Source organism: Equus przewalskii, chromosome 23, assembly GCF_037783145.1.
Source record: "Equus przewalskii isolate Varuska chromosome 23, EquPr2, whole genome shotgun sequence".
Taxonomy (NCBI): domain Eukaryota; kingdom Metazoa; phylum Chordata; class Mammalia; order Perissodactyla; family Equidae; genus Equus; species Equus przewalskii.
The window spans coordinates 2,168,164-2,184,008 of NC_091853.1; the positions used below are offsets into that span (position 1 = coordinate 2,168,164).

The 15,845-nt window shown below is 53.2% G+C and overlaps 1 protein-coding gene and 1 long non-coding RNA gene across 13 annotated transcripts in view; one reads left to right on the forward strand and one right to left on the reverse strand.

The window, feature by feature from the left end:
* The window catches only part of LOC139078953 (uncharacterized), a 33,610-nt gene extending 25,410 nt beyond the window's left edge, over positions 1–8,200 (forward strand). For 5 of the 7 annotated variants that reach the window (XR_011532170.1, XR_011532171.1, XR_011532172.1 and 2 more), the window contains 3 exons: positions 1,201–1,339; positions 2,020–2,147; positions 3,624–4,779. This is a non-coding gene — a long non-coding RNA (uncharacterized lncRNA). Of the gene's footprint in view, positions 1–1,200; positions 1,340–2,019; positions 2,148–3,623; positions 4,780–6,743 lie in introns of those variants that run through there. The other 2 variants (XR_011532176.1, XR_011532174.1) reach the window with 2 other exon arrangements.
* Positions 3,503–15,845, reverse strand: part of FCAMR (Fc alpha and mu receptor) — a 33,027-nt gene continuing 20,684 nt past the window's right edge. For 3 of the 6 annotated variants that reach the window (XM_008541726.2, XM_070591382.1, XM_070591381.1), the window contains 5 exons: positions 13,494–13,554; positions 8,982–9,320; positions 7,279–8,038; positions 6,519–6,637; positions 3,503–5,880 (listed from right to left, as the gene is read on the reverse strand). In XM_008541726.2, the coding sequence (XP_008539948.2) occupies positions 5,711–5,880; positions 6,519–6,637; positions 7,279–8,038; positions 8,982–9,320; positions 13,494–13,554 (1,449 nt within the window). In that variant the 3' untranslated portion in view covers positions 3,503–5,710. Of the gene's footprint in view, positions 5,881–6,518; positions 6,638–7,278; positions 8,039–8,981; positions 9,321–9,594; positions 10,784–13,493; positions 13,555–14,413; positions 14,952–15,845 lie in introns of those variants that run through there. The other 3 variants (XM_070591383.1, XM_070591385.1, XM_070591384.1) reach the window with 3 other exon arrangements.

A 15,845-nucleotide genomic window follows, 5' to 3' on the forward strand; every position in this document is an offset into this window, starting at 1 on the left:
TGAGCCCAGACTTGTGTTCAAAGGCCTGAGCCTTTTCCCAGGTGAGTCTCCCTGTTAGCGACAGGTAGGAGGAAAATTAATTCTAAACGCTCCATATTTGCCTGGCTATTGGGCGATTGCACAAGGGATCCCCAGGGCCCTTCTTAAGGAGCTTGGAGATGGCGTCTGTGATCTGGCAGCATCGTGTAAATGCCAGGAACAACCTTAGTTAAGGAAAAGTCAGAGAATGGCCAGCTGATGGGGGCCATGTGGAGGGTGTGAAAGACGGGGAGAGGACTGTGACCAGATCAGCAGTTCCAGTCACTGGATGGTGTTGGAGAGGGCGTCTTACTGGCCGAATGTATGTATGTGAGCCTCAAATCTTTTCTTTTTTCTACATGAACACACAGTCACCTCCTTCTCCCTGACTACCTGCTTCCCTGTGTCACTGCACTGATGTCCAATCCCTCACCTGTTTTCCTAGCTCTATTTACTCCCAACCAGAGAGTGAAAACAACATTTCTTCTGGGGCTTCCGGGGTAGAGGGCTGTCTGTTCTCTTTGAGTGGTGGAGGAGCGCAGGCAGGGACTGTGGTGGGAGCCCTAAGACAGGTGCATTTTGCCCTGAGGAGGCTGTCATGGAGAGCAAGTGGTAAAGCCGAATGAGAAAGAGCCTGGAAGTGGAAAGTTGGCCTTGGTCCAAAGGCCCTTAATCCTGCCAGGCCAGTCCCGGGGCCCCAAAGAGCTTTTATTCTCCCATTCTGAGAGGCAGGAACAAATGAGCAAAACTTTCTGAGGTTACCAAACCACTCTCTTGCCTCTCCTACCTCCTTACTCTGGCCAGGGAGGGGCGGAAGGAGGAAGATTTTTGGGATACACATCCAAAGTCAACAGGTGAAGTGTCAGGTGACAGGGCCTAGCCCTTCTCGTGAACCATTGGGGTCCCCCTGAAGACTTGCTGTTTCCTTGTTCCTGGTCTTAGCCTGGCCTTCAGCCCAAGGTTTGCCTGGCTGGCAGCCATTGGAAAAAATCCCCTGCAGCCTGTGCCCATCTGAGCCTCAACATTCCCATCTGTACAACAGTGTACAACCTGCTTCTTTCTGCTGATGTATAGTCTAACTCATTTTCAGTTGTCTGTACCACACAGATGGAAGAGAGTGCTGGCAAAATGAAGAGTTTAGACCAGTTGCATTTAATAACCAGTCTGCCCTTCTTATGCCAGGCTCTAGAGAAGGAGACTCCTGACGCCCTTTTCCTGAACTCTTGTCTGATGTGAAGGGCAACAACTTCAGACACATTGTGGGGCAACTCGGAGAACACCTTTGGTCATGGTAGTCCTGGCTCTCTTCCTCCTATCTGAGGTACTCAGGGTTGGGGAGTCAGGCATTTGCAACATTAGGGAAAGAAGTGGCCTGGTTTGAGCCTCTGTGCTCAGAGAAGAACTGGTAGATCCAGATCGAGGCAGCAAATAAGCGAGGGGGGCGGGGGGGACTGAGCCAGAGGCTGGGAAAGAAGAACACAGAAGGCTCCAGATGCTCTCAGGGAATGTGTGTTTTCAACAAAACGGGAGTAGGGGGCGCCTGGTGGCCTACTGGCCCAGTGCCTCAGTGTTCACGATTTCTACACGCCTCCAGAAGTGTGGCACAGGGTCCTCTCCTGCAGCTGGCACCTCTCTGTTGCCCATCTGGGTTTCAGCTGACCCCTTGCAGAATGGGCCGTGGGGTGACAGCTCCTCCTCTTGCTGATAGCGAAGGGAGCAAGTTGGCCTGGGAGGGTCGGTGCGTGTAAGCCAAGCTACATCACTTAATGCAAAATGGAGAGCTTGGTGATGCTGGACCCTGCATGCGGGGCCACCCACAGAGAGTCTGTCTCCTTTTGTGTTGAGTCTCCATTTTCCATTCAATGTTTGTCAACCCCTTAGCCCTGGAACGTCTATACAAGTGGAAAAGAATCACTAATGGCTAAAGTGTGTTACAGGTCTTTCCATGGAAATGCCTTCCTCTTGTGCCTGACTGAAGCTGTTATTAAACTGGTTTTGCAGTTCCCAGATCACACTGGCTACTAGAGGAGAGGAATAAACCCCCAAAGTCTTAGTGGAGGACAGTGAGAAGTTGGCTGGGGGTCAAGCATTTGCCCTGAGTTACCTGAGATGGATGGACACCCCTGCGGGTAAGTAAGATCTGAACTCTATTTGTACAAATGCCGGTAAGGACCTCAGGGCCAGTGACTGAATTTTTAGCTCTCAGTTCCAGCTCCTTGAACTTTTACACTTCATTTAACCAAAATAGTAATAAGTCAGCTAGTGACTGGAGAGAACAAATTGCTGGAAATGATTATGAAACTTTCTACACATAGGCCTAAAAGAGAAAACAAGGAAGACGTTAGAGTCTTAAACAGCAAAAGACCTGGCCGGATACCCAGGCCATAAATCCAGGCACAGAGGAAGGCAGTGCAGCACGGCCCTGAGATCAAGGAGGTGCGGAGGTGGACCACGTCGCATTCAATTCCTAGCTTGCCCCTTTTCTAGGAGGGTAACCAGTGAATTTCTCTGGTTTCAGTTTTCTCATTTTTAGAGTGGGAATTCTCATACCTACCTCACAGAAATGTTGCAAAAAGTGCCATATGGAATGTGATAACACCTGGGGCAGGCCCTGCTGGGGAGAGGTCCTTTACGAGTAGTTAGTAAGTAGACGAGTGAGAAGTGAAGAATTGCACCCTAACCCGTAGAACATGCTTGATCCTAGGAAAGTCAGGGCCTCCCTGAATCTGGGATCAGAAATCTCCATGGGCGCTTCCCTGATTCCAGCCTCAGGGGTAGAGCGTCTCCCTGCCCCTTGTCCCAGTGATGTAGGCATCGTGCTGGCTAGGGATATAAAACAAAAAGCTAATCACTGACCATACCCAGGGGTGGAGTTGGCCTGCTTTGCCTGTTTTGCCTCTGGCCTTTTAAGTCAGCCGCCCCTGCCCCACTCCAGGATCAGTTAGCCCATAAAGGAGAGCTGTAAACTCTTGGGACTGTCCCACTTCCTTCTTGGCGAAGGTTTCACTCAGATCTTATCTCTGCATAGCTCCCCTCTCTTGGCCCTGACACTCTGATTGTGGCTCTGCTCTGGCCCCTTGAACTTGGACTGGCTCCTTCCGCTGGTGGACCTCAGCTTTCCCTAAAACACCCTGACTTGACAGCCTTTCCACATCCTGGAAGCTGCCCCTGACTCCAGCCACTTGGCCTACACCCTTGCTGGGCTGGGCCCTGCGTTCCCCCAAGTAAGGGGGGTCAGGCAGGACATCCTAACTGCTGAACCTCAGACAGCCAGTATCACAGGAGTTTGGGGGAAGGGGAGGGCCTGAGAGGGGTGGTGAGGGAAGCTTTTGAGGAAGAGCGGGGTCTGCTCCTTCGCATCAGAGTAGAGACAGAGATCCTTGCGAGGTTTTATGGCTTTGCGCAGGGATTGGCAAATTATGCCTCCGGAGCCAGGTGCCGCCTGCTGCCTGTTTCTGTAAAGAAAGTTTTGTTGGAACACAGCCAAAGTCATTCGTTATTTATTGTCTTGGCCGCTTCTGTGCTACATGGGCAGAACTGAGTAGTTGCGACAGAGGCTGCATGGCCTGCAAAGTCTGAAATATTTGCTCTCTGGCTCTTTACAGAAAAGGTTTGCTGACTCCTAGTTTAATGCATCAAGCCCCAAACAAGGAGTGACCCGAGGAACCCAGTCCTGTGCGACCGCTTCACCAAAATACAAGAGTCCACAATGCCGGGAATCTGCATGATGTCCCCACACCCAGGGCCACTCAGCGTGCACCTTAGCGTATTAAAGTCTCCAAAGGCGCGTGTGCAGGAGAACCTGCTTGCGTCCAAATTGCCTCGCCCGGACTTCTCTCAGCTACCAACCTTCTTTTTCTCAGAATACCGCCTAACAGTCCTGAAAAGCCAGTTATCTGTGGACGCCCCTAGTAAACACCAGTTAGGTGGCACGATCCCACACGGCCCGGGTTCTCCGCCCATCCCTGTCCCTAATGAGCTCAGTGACCTTGGCTGAATTACATCCTTCTGGGGCCTGCTTCCTGCTGGGTGAATGGCATCATGATGGCTGTCCTATCTCTCTTACAGGTTTTCTAGGTAGGTCACTGAGACAGCGTGCATGAAAATGGTCTGGAACACCATTGTGGTTGATTTTTGACGATTAGTTTTGCTTTGATACATTATTTAGCAAGGGTGATGTGGAGAAGGCACTAGATCAAGGATGTGGGTTCCCTTTTCTTGTCCTCACTCTGCTACTACTGACTGGGTTAATTGAGTAACTTTAAACAAGTTACTTCCCCGACGGGGCCTCCGTTACCTTACTAGGCTGAGGGTTAATCTCTAAGGCTCTACTAGCCTGAAATTCTATGATTCCATTTGGTTAGATTCATGCAGCTTTCCTACTTCTCTAAAACAACAGCTCTCTCTGCGAACCATGGAGACGGCATCTCCTCGACTTTCTTGGGACAGTGACCGGGTTCAGCACCGGCTCTGTGGAGGGAGTAACCAAAGGTTTCCGGTGCTGCTGACAGTTGGCAGGCAGGGCCGCGCCTCCTTGGAATGTCTACCCAGCAGTTCTGCACTGCATGTTGGACTTTCTCTCCCTTCTCTTCTGTTGCTCAGAGGCTGCTCTGCCCGCACACCAAGTTCAGACAGCTGGGTAACGGATTTGGCAGAATGGAAGAGCAGGTGTGATTCCTGAAAAGACAGTTGGACTGAGGAGGAGTGAAAGTCCCCAAAAGGCATGAGATGAAGTGGTTATAAAGCAGAATCCACACAAAATTGCTCCTGGCCTCCTTCTCTCTTATCCCTCCCTGCCAACCCAGTAACCATTTTCCAGTTTCATCAACAGTCCTTGATATCAAAGATTTATAAACAGTTGAACAAGAGGCTCTTTATGAAGAAAGTGAGAATCTACTGAAAAATACCCTCCTCCTCCATGATTTTAGGAAAATCCCAGAAAATCTTGACTGGGTCAAAAGGTCTGCTGCATGGAGTATGGACCCAAATGGGGAGGGATGATTTGAAGAATGAGTGTTGTTCCTTTTGGTTTCTATGTAGAAAACACCGCCTATGGAGTCGTCCAGGGGACTACCAGTTGAAGGGGGATTCAGAGCATCTGCATGGGCAGAGTCCCAAGAGCCCACTGAGCCCATGCCTTTCCAGTCAGCCATTTAGTCACAAATATTTATTGGGGCCCTACTGAGCTGGAAGTTCTCTGGGGACACAGTGAGGCAGATGAAGCAGAATTACTGCCCTATAGGAGTGTTGAATCTGCTTGAGAAGGCAAAACTAGTATACGTGACCATATACGCAAATACAATGAAACGTGTGCAGCAGGCTGAGTGCTAACAGATGTCAGAAAAGGGGGCGCCTAGCAGGGGCTTGGGTGAAGGTTAGAATTTGTACCTTTCCACACCACCTGGAAGCCTCTTGTATTTTCAAAGCTCCAGGAGTGTAAATTCCACACTTTTCCTGGGTGACCTCTACCAGTGTTTAATAAGTCCTTTCTTGAAGACTTCTTTGAGTCATACCGCCACCTTTGACTATGGAAAATGCTTGGCCTTCCTCAGCCCAAGGATGGTCAGCCTTTGCTTCCCCAGATGGCCCCCCAGTTCCGTTAGCTCCCTTCGTCAGGTGGAGGAAGGGTGAGGTTAGAGTGTTTGGTCCGGGTTCTCCTCTGTGGTGACTGAGGCGCTGATCCTTCGGTTCCTCAGGGTCCAGGGTCCCTCTCCAGGACAGTTAGGCTGGCATGGATAAGAGGAGAGTCATCCTGGAGCATCTTCCTTTCCACACAGGACAGCTGGCCTGGCTGAAGGCTCAGCTCCAGGAAATGTGTCATCCGAGTCAAGATGCCCCCTGCTGCCCTTCCTGTCTCCTGAGCTGCATAGACACAGAGCATGCTGTGAGGGTACTGGGCACTGGATTGGATTTCCCAGAACCACTCCCACACACCAAGAAGCCTTCAAGAACTTTCTGACACAGAAGAATTGCAAACGTGCCCTTAGATTGACAGGAATTGGGCCAGGCCTTTGAGCCCCTGGATCTGAGAATCTTAGCCTCCTCCACCTGCTCTCAGAAAATCTCATCTTTTCCTCGCCAGATCTAACCATCATGGATCACTCACTTTAGGAGTGTTTAAACCTGGGCACCTGGCTGTCAGAGACTTTTAGCTGGGCTGCGCAGAGGGCGCAGAGGTTGTTTGGCCCCACGTCTGGGCCCTGCACGCCCGCTGTCTGCTGCTCATGTGGTTCCCACACCTGTGGTTAGCGTATGCCTTGCCATCCTCCAAAGAGCTCCTGAAGCTCTGGGATGGCATTGAGCTATAAGTACAGAGATGATTTTCCCATTTGGTTGACAAAGAAACCAAGGTCAAGAGTGATTAAACGGCTCAGGCTAGAATTTAGCTCTCCTACATCCAGAAGTCCCAGCACCAACTCTGACCCCACCCGGTGCTGAGGGTATCAGATGGGAACAAGCACTCCCCTCCCCGGCCTTGGGGCTACTTAAACTCAACTCACAGGTGCTCTTTCTCTGGAGCTTCCTCTGCAGTAGAAAAAGAGCCACAAGAGTAAGCGGGAGCAGCACGGTAGAGACTGGAGTCAGGATCCGAAAGACGTTTTTCCCTTCTGGAGAAGCGCTGGAATGGAAGTAGCAGGAGTGGGGATGGGAAGAGCACAAGAGAGGGGAGGTTAGAGCTGGGTAGGAGACTGCAGACCATTTGACCCTCACCCCTCATTTTACAGGCAAGAAGCTGAGGCCAAGGCAAGCTGGCTGCCCTCACTCCCACGGCGGGTTAGCAGAGCTGGGACTAGAGCCTCTGTCTTCAAGCTCCCAAGCCCCCAGTCCTTTTCCTGCTCCGCCATCTGTGTAGGGCCCCACCAGTGTGCCACACAGTGGGAAAGAGGACTGAGTGAGAGCCAGGGGATCTACCCCTGGCAATTGGCTCTGCCACAGTCCTTCCTCCTGGCTTCAGCAAGTCACTGCCGCTCTCTGGAGATTCTTTTCCTCATCTTTAAAAAAAGCCCCAAAGGTTTCACTGAGTATTCTGTTATTCTATTGTTTAGATTTTTGCTTGAAAATATTCAGATAGCATTCTCCTAGCAAGGACCCTTGGCTGAGGGAGGGTGTCTGATTTTGGTGTCCCTGGCCCTTGACTGTCTGCAGTTCCAGCAGCAGAGAAGCAAGCAGACAGAGGGGGCACAGCGGGCAGCTCACTGAGGCCGTGCCAGGCAAAGGGGCTGGGGGCAGCCCCAGCTGAGAGGAGGGCTGGGAGCTTACGTCTTCATGGAGGACTCCCTGCCCGGGGGCCTCAGGGGCCCTGCTCCCGCAGCCTGGATCGGGGTTGCTCGGGCACTACTGTCTCCAGCAGGCACGTCCAGGTCCCCTTCAGCGCTTCCCTCTGCAGACGCCATCTCTACGCTGGTGGGGTCCATGGTCCACACACCTGCAGCTGAGGTGAGCCATTCAACGGAGCCCGGGGCTTGTGGCTTAGAAAGCGACGTTTCTTCTCGGAGGGTTTCCCACGCCCACTGTTTTGAGACGAGGGTTGATGGCCTAATGGTCCCTATGGCCTTCCCAGCTGCATCCAGGGCCGTTCTGAGCCTCTCCGTCTCCTCTCCCGGCAGGGCAGCCTCAGGAGTGGTGGTCTCCCTCCCTTCTTCATTGGCCCTAGCCCCATTTGCTACTGAGCTGCTGGTGCCCCACACCCAAACACCTTCTGTTGCAGTGGGCACACCCCCGATTGTTGAAGCTGGACTCTCTGGAATGGGGACTGTTGCCCTGACAGAGCCCTCCACCCGGCTGCCTGTCCCTGGAGCTGCTGCCCTAGTTGTTGCTGAGGTTTGCCTTCCCTTAGCTGAAGCTGCACTTTCGCGGGTTCCTGGAGTCAGAGCAGCTCTGTCCCATCCTGTCCCCTGTCTTGCTATAGTCTGGGTGGTTCCTGGGGTCCATCCGTTGGCTGCCACTGATGTTCTTCCAAAGGGTCCCCTGACGAGCTCACCAGCAGCTGGAGTGGCAGTGGGGCTGGTGCTGGCAGGACCTGTGTGAACAGCAGAAGGAGGCCACGTGGGAAGGCTATCCGGGCCGCCTAGAGGATCTGGCAAGGGAGGCCAGGCTTACAGTGTTTCCGCAAGGAATGCAGCCTCACTAAGCCACGCAGCCTTTGGCCAACATGTTGGATAAAATAAAAACGGGGAAACCAGATGGACTCTCTAGTCTTTGCAAATATTGACGTTTTATGTTCCTGTCTCGTTCTTCCACGCCCACATCTTGTCTATCCACTCCTCCAGGACCCCCTTGCTGTCCCTTTCCCAGAGGCCCACGGCCCTCCGCGTACTGCTCTTCAAACAGGACAAAAAGGAAAACCCCAGCTGCAGCGGAGCAGCAGCCTCAGCAGATGGTTAGACGGCAACATCTCACAGGACAGGTTCACGCAGGCCCCCGTGCCTGCCTGCTCCCTGACATGCCGTCCTTTCTGTGGTCTGCCCTCTCACAGCCTGGCAGCCCTTCCTCGGACCCTGGGCACCTGGTTCGGGATCACCTCTCCGCACCCTGCCACACAGACGAGGTAGCAGCTGGAGGTTCACTGAGGGCCTCCCTCTTAGGGAGACCCCCGTGCCAATTCTTCTGTTCTGCCCTCACCTGCTTTGCATGTCTGAACCAAGTCATGACCATAAGAAACCACTTTATCCAGTTCACTCCCTTCTTAGCAGTCTCTCCAAACGTATATTCTACAACATTTCGGGGGGATTGGGTGGGAGAGCTGACGTGCATTCAGCTGAGAAGTTTGCCTAATGTCTACCTTCCTTCTGAAACGAACACCTATACTTCCTAATGTCCTCGCCTTCTCCTGGCTTTTCGTCATCATTGCCCCCGTGTTGGAAGCCCTCTTGGACCCCTGGGTCTTCTCTTGTACCTCTCCTTCCCAGCACCTGCTTCCCCAAGCCTGACCCCCCCCCCCACCCCCCACCGTCAGCTCCTACCTGCAGAGACAGTCAGGTTCATGCTGAAGAACACCATGTGGTTTCTGTTCCCGAGGCCACAGCGATATCGCCCCGCATCTTCAGGGGACAACTGGGACAGCCTCACTGCGAACAAGCCACGCTTCGGGAAGTCTGCTAGAGCCACGCGGCCATGGTAGCGAGGGTGAGTGTAGTTGTTGGTGGACACAACGGTGTGGCAGATCCACGTCAGGGGGTTCAGGCGGCACCAGTACTTCCTCTGGTGCTTATTGATGACCAAGGGGTCATAATGGCACTGGATGGTGACAGCTCCCCCCAGCTCACCAGACACCAGCCTCGGGCCCTTCAACGCACTTGCAGCTGCAAGCAGAGAAAAAAATGTCAAAGGAGAGGGAGGGTTGAGTATCGTCACTGTTTGGGGGGGTTACCAGCTCCAAACTCCACCAGAATTAGATCAGAAAATGCCTCTGTGAAAGTGAAGCTAAGAAAAATCAATGTAGAAATGTCAGCGCTTAGCCGCTGGGTCAGGAGTAGCCCTTGGGCACGGAAAGGAGCCGTGTCGAGAGATGGAAACGCGGTAGAAAATCTTCCCACTATTTCGCTGACGCTCATCACGTGCCAGCTGTTCTCCTACCGGTCCATGCAGAGCCTGGGTTCATTCCACCATGCTCTGCTGCAGAGGTTGAAAAGGCTGCCGTCTCAGCGCCTGTGAGAGGCTGAGGCAACGTCTGACAGAAGGGCTGCGGTTTGCGGGGCGTGTTAAAAGAGAGTCAGAACAGATCAGTGTACTTTCTGCGGAAAGGACAGGGTGTCCTAAAACTCAAGGATTCTGGTCTGCTTGGTGGGTACAGCCCCACATCAGTGGTTGCAAAAACGTTCACACTGTTCTACACGTTCTGTAGAAACGGGCAGAGCCAGCGCCGCCGTCAAAGGCGGGTGAGCAGCACTGCGAGTGCCTCCACTTTGGCCGTGCGCGTAAGTCGCAGCTGAACCACCATGCATGGCCTGGGTACTGATCGACTTAAATTTGATCGGGTGCAAGCAGGAACAAAGTTTGTTCTTTCTCTCACTACCTCCTCATACTTGTTCTGTGGGCTTTCTGCTCCTCTATGACATTTTAGGAGTAATTTTGGGTACAGTAGCTTTCACAGTCTCAGGCATTAAGAAAGAGCCCAGTCTAGTCTAAAATTATATGCCCGGTCCAGTCCAACAACTGGTTGCAGCTCCAATCCCTTATCCACCTGAAGGCTTTTCCTTTCTCCCAGCCACGCTTAGAGGCCTGCTGTGGGGGAGAGGGACATGTTGGGGTCTCTTGCTCTGCTCTACCCCTTCCTCTACTCAAAACTCTGCTGTTCCAGGCCCTTCCAGGGTTGGGTATGGAGGGCGAGAGGAGTGATCTGCTCTTGCTGCCCTCCAGGCATGGCAGATGTCCAGGGCTGCTTCCTTCTCTTTTACCTCCCAGATCTCCCTTCCATGGCCTCTGGCTGCAGGTCCCTCCTCGTAAGAACTGCCTCCTCCTGCTGCTGGCCTTGTGTGATTGACTCCTCCACCGCCACCAAGCCTGTTGCTTCTGGCCATCTGCCCTCTTTTGTGGGACAGTCTCCTCTGGGTGGCCCTCTTGGTGGAGGCCCCAGGCTTGCTCCTTTTTGTCCATCCCACATTTGGTCACAGGAAGCACACCTTTGTCCTGCTGTCAGAAGAAACCTGGGACATATGGCGAGCTTGTTGAGTGGCTGTCTAGAAGTTCCTTCTCTTACTAAGCTTACAGTGTGGGGAAGCGATCCCTCCCGTCCCCCAGGGCAGGTGGCGGAGAGCACAACACATGGATGTCTCTCTCCAAAACGGCTCACACAGTGAGCTCCTCCACCCTCCGAGGACTCTTCAGAAGGCCACATGGTGGGCGACTGCGGGAACGACCAGCTTTGCACTCTCTCGCCACAGTCCTGCACAGGTGGTTCAACAGCCTTCTTTAGGATGTGGGTGCCTGGCATCTATCAGTTTGTTCTATATCTCTAGGGCTTCTGAACCCAAGAAAGCTCAGTTTAATGTCCTGTTGCCAGGACCAGCTACGTAATTTGTGGGGCCCAGTGCAAAATGAAAATGCAGGATCGCTTGTTCAAAAGTTATGAAGGATTTTACTACGACAATAGCAGAGCATTAAACCAACCAGTCATCTTGGTTTAAACCAAGCACACGGGCCCTATATGACCTCACAAGGCACATGCCCATGAAGCTGGCCCTGCCTGCTGCATATGTCTTGAGGTCTAATTATAGGAAGAGTCGAGGCCATAAATGCTATGGGTGTATCAATACTCACTGTGGGTTTAATTAAACAACACACCACCAACTACACCACCATTGATAAAGTTAAATGGTCATCTATCAGTAAAAGGCAAGAATAGTCCTGATTACAAGGTCTATCTCAGGAAAACAGTGATGTGCCCTGATCAAATTCTCATACCCTGGATTTTAGGAATTCTCGCGATCGACATGTGGCCTGTGCGAGAGTTGCTCTGCCTCAGAGCAACCGTTTGTCAGCAGGATGGGACCATCCAACTTCACAGTCAAAAGCTGATTAAGGATCCTTAATCAACTCTGGCAGTGCACATCTCTTTCTTTTACTGATACCAAATTTTACTCACCCTTAAGAACTCATTTGGGGGATTACTTATCAGTAGCTGTTACTTATATATAATTAAGGTTCTTAGAACTTTTTCTTAGTCACTTGTGAGAATTCAAGAAAGGGCTAGCCTCTTAGAGTCAATGTGGTGCCCAGCTGGGGCCCCTCATGCAAATTCTCTGCCCCTCAGGGGAGGCGGTACCCCTGCTCCCTTCACCGTCCTTACTCGGCAGGCGATGTCCAGGCTCCACTTCCCTTGGGGAGGGGCGGGTGAGGCCTGCAGTTGGGGAGGGGCCTGCAGACTGGAGCCTGACTTGGTCTGAGAAAGTGCAAGAGGTCTGTAGCAGGACAGAGTCGGGGGAGGGTTGCACCTGCGATGGATCTCGCCTCCCGCCAGCACAGGGGTGAGGAAGGTATGAGTGTTTCCTTGGCCCAGAGGTGGGACCTGGAGGGGAGAGAGCCAACCCACAGCCATCTGAGGTGGGGTCTTCTGTGTGGAGGGGCCAAAGCAGAACCTGGGACAAAGGGAGGAGATGGCTGTCAGGGGAACACCTAAGGGTCCACAGAGGCGCCACAGAGGACGAGGTAAAGAGCCAGCTCTAAGCACCTGCCAGGCTGGGAGCTGCAAGCCACCCCTCAGACGAGAGCGGCCTGCTCCCCACCTCTCCTCCCTCCTGCCTGTGACCTGCTGGGGTCCAGGTGCAAGATCCTAGCCAGGGAGGAGAAGGCGGAGGGAAGAGAGGAGGCTCCCACCACACCCGCCTCCCTGGGCCAGTGAGGGAATGAACGAAGATTAAAGTGCTGACCAAAATATTTAACTGGACACTTAAAATTACCAAATTTAGGGTGTTTGAGACTTAAAGGAATTGAGGACTATTACCTGCACGTTAGCAGAGAAATCATGGGCCCTGAGTTTTCACCAGGGGCAGGCCTACTCCTACGGAAAAATTGTAAAGGGGGCAGTGTGGTGTAATTATATCACAGGGAGTTCTTGCTTAAATCTTAGCCACTTTTAATTCGTTTAAATTCTGGTTTGTTTATAAAGCCAAACATAGTCGTTAATCCTTTGGTATTTTCATAACATTTTCGTTCGTTCATTAATTCATTCAACAATTATTTGTTAAGCATCTACTTGGGACTAAGTTCTAGGTGCCAGACACTCTAGGTGCCACTTACTACATTCCTCAATGGCTCCCCATACCATCAAAATGAACTCCAGACACCACAGCATGGAGCAGGGCCACTTGTCATCCAGCCTGACCCGCACCTGGCCAGCCTCCCCACACCAGCGGCCATTTGTCATCCAGCTTGACCTGCACCTGGCCAGCCTCCCCACACCAGCGGCCAGGACCTGCAGGGCTGGGAGTCTGCCGTTCAGCCATCTCCTGGGCCTGGCACAGGGTGGGCCCTTCATAAATGTGTGTTGACTAAATAAGTAGATGCATAGATATGATTTTTCTTTACCCATCTAGTTTCTCTGTGGACTCTGAGCTCGTCAGAGTAGGGCAGGGCCTTCATCTTTAGGTCCCTAGGACCGGCCCTTGACCGACACTTGAGTGCTTTCAGGATGAGTGGTAATGCAGCAATGTTCCTTCTACCTCTTGCGAGCCCTGGAACCATTATCTTGCAAATGCAACCAACTTTCAGTCATTAACTCAAATGGAAGAGAGCAGAGACAGAGGGGATATCAAAAGAGCGAATGTTCTAGAAATCATCAGGTCAAGTATATGCCCTCTCAAGTGAGCTCTCACCTCCCTCCTTCCCCCTGGGCCTAATCTGATGCCTGGCCTTGGATCCCGGGAGAGAAAGCCCTGGATCTGCCCAAACTGAGGAGCCCGCCAGCAGCCTCTGCAGCCTGGAAGGCACGGGTCTGGTCTTACCAACTCTGAATCTGGGCTGTGTCCGGGACTCACCTTGCAGGAGGCACAGCACAAGGAGGACAGGCATTTTCCATCCTGCCTTCTGGTTGGTGACCTGCAAAAAAACACTGTAAATGAACAGGCCTGAGAGCCGGCAAGCGAGCGGCTGGGCGAGCAGCAGTGGGACCCGGGGCAAGTACCTTCCTGCTTTGGGATCTCAGTTGGCTCAACACTGGGGCTGGATTAACTCTATCTGGGAGCAGACAGGAGCTGCCTCTCGGAGAGAAGCAGGATGCCATTCTCATGCTCCTGAGCAGGCACATTTGGCTGGGGTCACCACCACCACCAAGGCGAAAATTCCCCTACCCGTGAGGTTTCTGTGTTCAGAAGAGATGACACTCCCTCTGTAGGATTCCAGCCCCTGCACCCACGAGCCAGTGTGGAGCTCTGAATTTCGGGGAGCGGTGTGTAGTGGGAAAGACCATGTGCTGGTTTAACCTTGGCTGGAACTGTGGGGCTTTGGGAAGCTCCCTCAGCCCTGGGACCAGCCTTCTCTCCAGGGGTTGTAGTAGCACTTCCACGAGACGGTGTTGAAGTGCCCACAGGGGGCCTGGCACAGGGCGGCTCCCTTCCGCTCCTCTCCTCACCACTTCCTTTTTGCAGAAGGAAAATGGCTCCTTTGCGGGAAACTTGCTGTTCACTGGTAGTGTGCCTCTGGTCACCAACAAGGGGTGAAAAATGAACTCTCAGGCCAAGTAGCTGTCTGCTTGAGGGTCCCATTATGCTTCTTCTCCACGACTTCTCGAAAGCCTGCCCTGCCCGCCGTCTCTGCCCATCTCCCCTGCTTTGGGCTCGCCCACAGGCCTAGGGACCTCCTGGAGGGACCGTGTGTTTCGTCGCTCGCCTCCAGGCTCTGAATCAGGGTCCAGCACAGGGTTGGCGCACAATGCACAGCCGTTGTGAACAGAACTAACCTCTCTTTTAATTGGCACCATGCTGATCGCTGTGCAGTGGTCCTTACTGCTTGCTGATTAAAGACAGATTGTATGTTATACTCCTTTTGTGTTCCCCACAGGGTTTTCATGGATGTTTTTGGTTGATTAAAAATCTGTTCCTTGAATCTATCTACTACCTGCAGTTCCTGGAACCTGTAGTTTGGTTTTTTTTTTAAAGCAAACTGAAGATAGCCGTGTTTTCTCCTTCCTCCTCAAACACACGCCTCACTAACGGTCAGAACAGGTGCTGCCAGTCACTGGTCTGGCCATGGGCAGGGCAGCTGCCCCCACCCCTGCCCAGCTAGACTGAGCCACACCAGGCGAGAGGAGAAGTGGGAATGTGGGGAAAGCAGGCAGAGCCAGCAGGAGAAGGGGAGAGGGAAGGTGAGGAGGAGGCGAAAGAAGGGAGAGGAGAGGAGAGAAGGAGAGAGAAGCAGAGTCCACCGGCCGTCCCCCCAGCCTGGCTCTGCCCAGCCGCCTCTGCCAAAGCCTCTGCCTGCTCCACCCAGGGAGAGCCCGAGAGTGGTCAGACTTGGAAAAGTCCAGGGGCTCCTCGTGCCTCCTTCAGTGCCCTCCCTCAGGGCCTCCATGTCTCGGGAACGGCCACAGCAGCCTGCGGCCTCCAGAGCCGCTGGCTCCCTGCCCCCACCTGGAGGCTCGCCCAGGGGTGCCTGCACCCAGTCCATTGTTTGAGTAACAGTCACTGAGTCCAGGCTCATTCTGACACTGGCGCCTTGGTTCCCCGGAGCTAGTTTTTCATAAGCACTAAGTACTGACGGCAGCACGTGTTGGGGCCAAAGTCTCTGTGCCAAGCAGCCCAGTTCCTCTGAAACCCAGAGGTGCAGCAATCTCCCCGAGGGGCAATGAGGAAGCACGGAGCGTGGGATAAAATGTCCCAGGGAGTTATCAGCCTTGATTGAAGGCTGCAGGGATAACGTTCAACGGATGTCTCCAAGTCTCCCGCCCTGCCAGTGACCTTCAGAAAGCCTTTCCCCTGGAGACAAGGAGCACCAACCCAGGAGCCTGGGGCTACTGTTAGAGTGCACAGCATTTTAGGGGATCAGGGTCACATTGGGGAACTCCTGTCCCCTGGTCCTGCTGCGAAGGGCATCTGCCTCATTTTCAGCACAGGCTGGGCTATGACTCGCCAAATGCCGCCACCCTGAGCCCCACTTCTCCCCACCCCCCACCCCCGGACAGCAGACAAGAAAGGAAGGAGCCAGTGTGGGGTAGAGGGAAGAGCAGAGACCCAGGATTCAGGGGGCTCCACTTTGCCTGTGGCAGACACAGTGACCTTGAGCCCCGCGCCTTTCCTCCCCACCACAGCGGAGGAGCATTGACTGCACTGGCTCCATGTTTCCTCCTCTTTCCAACGTGTGTCGGTTCTAAATTACTCAGGGCCTCTATGGAA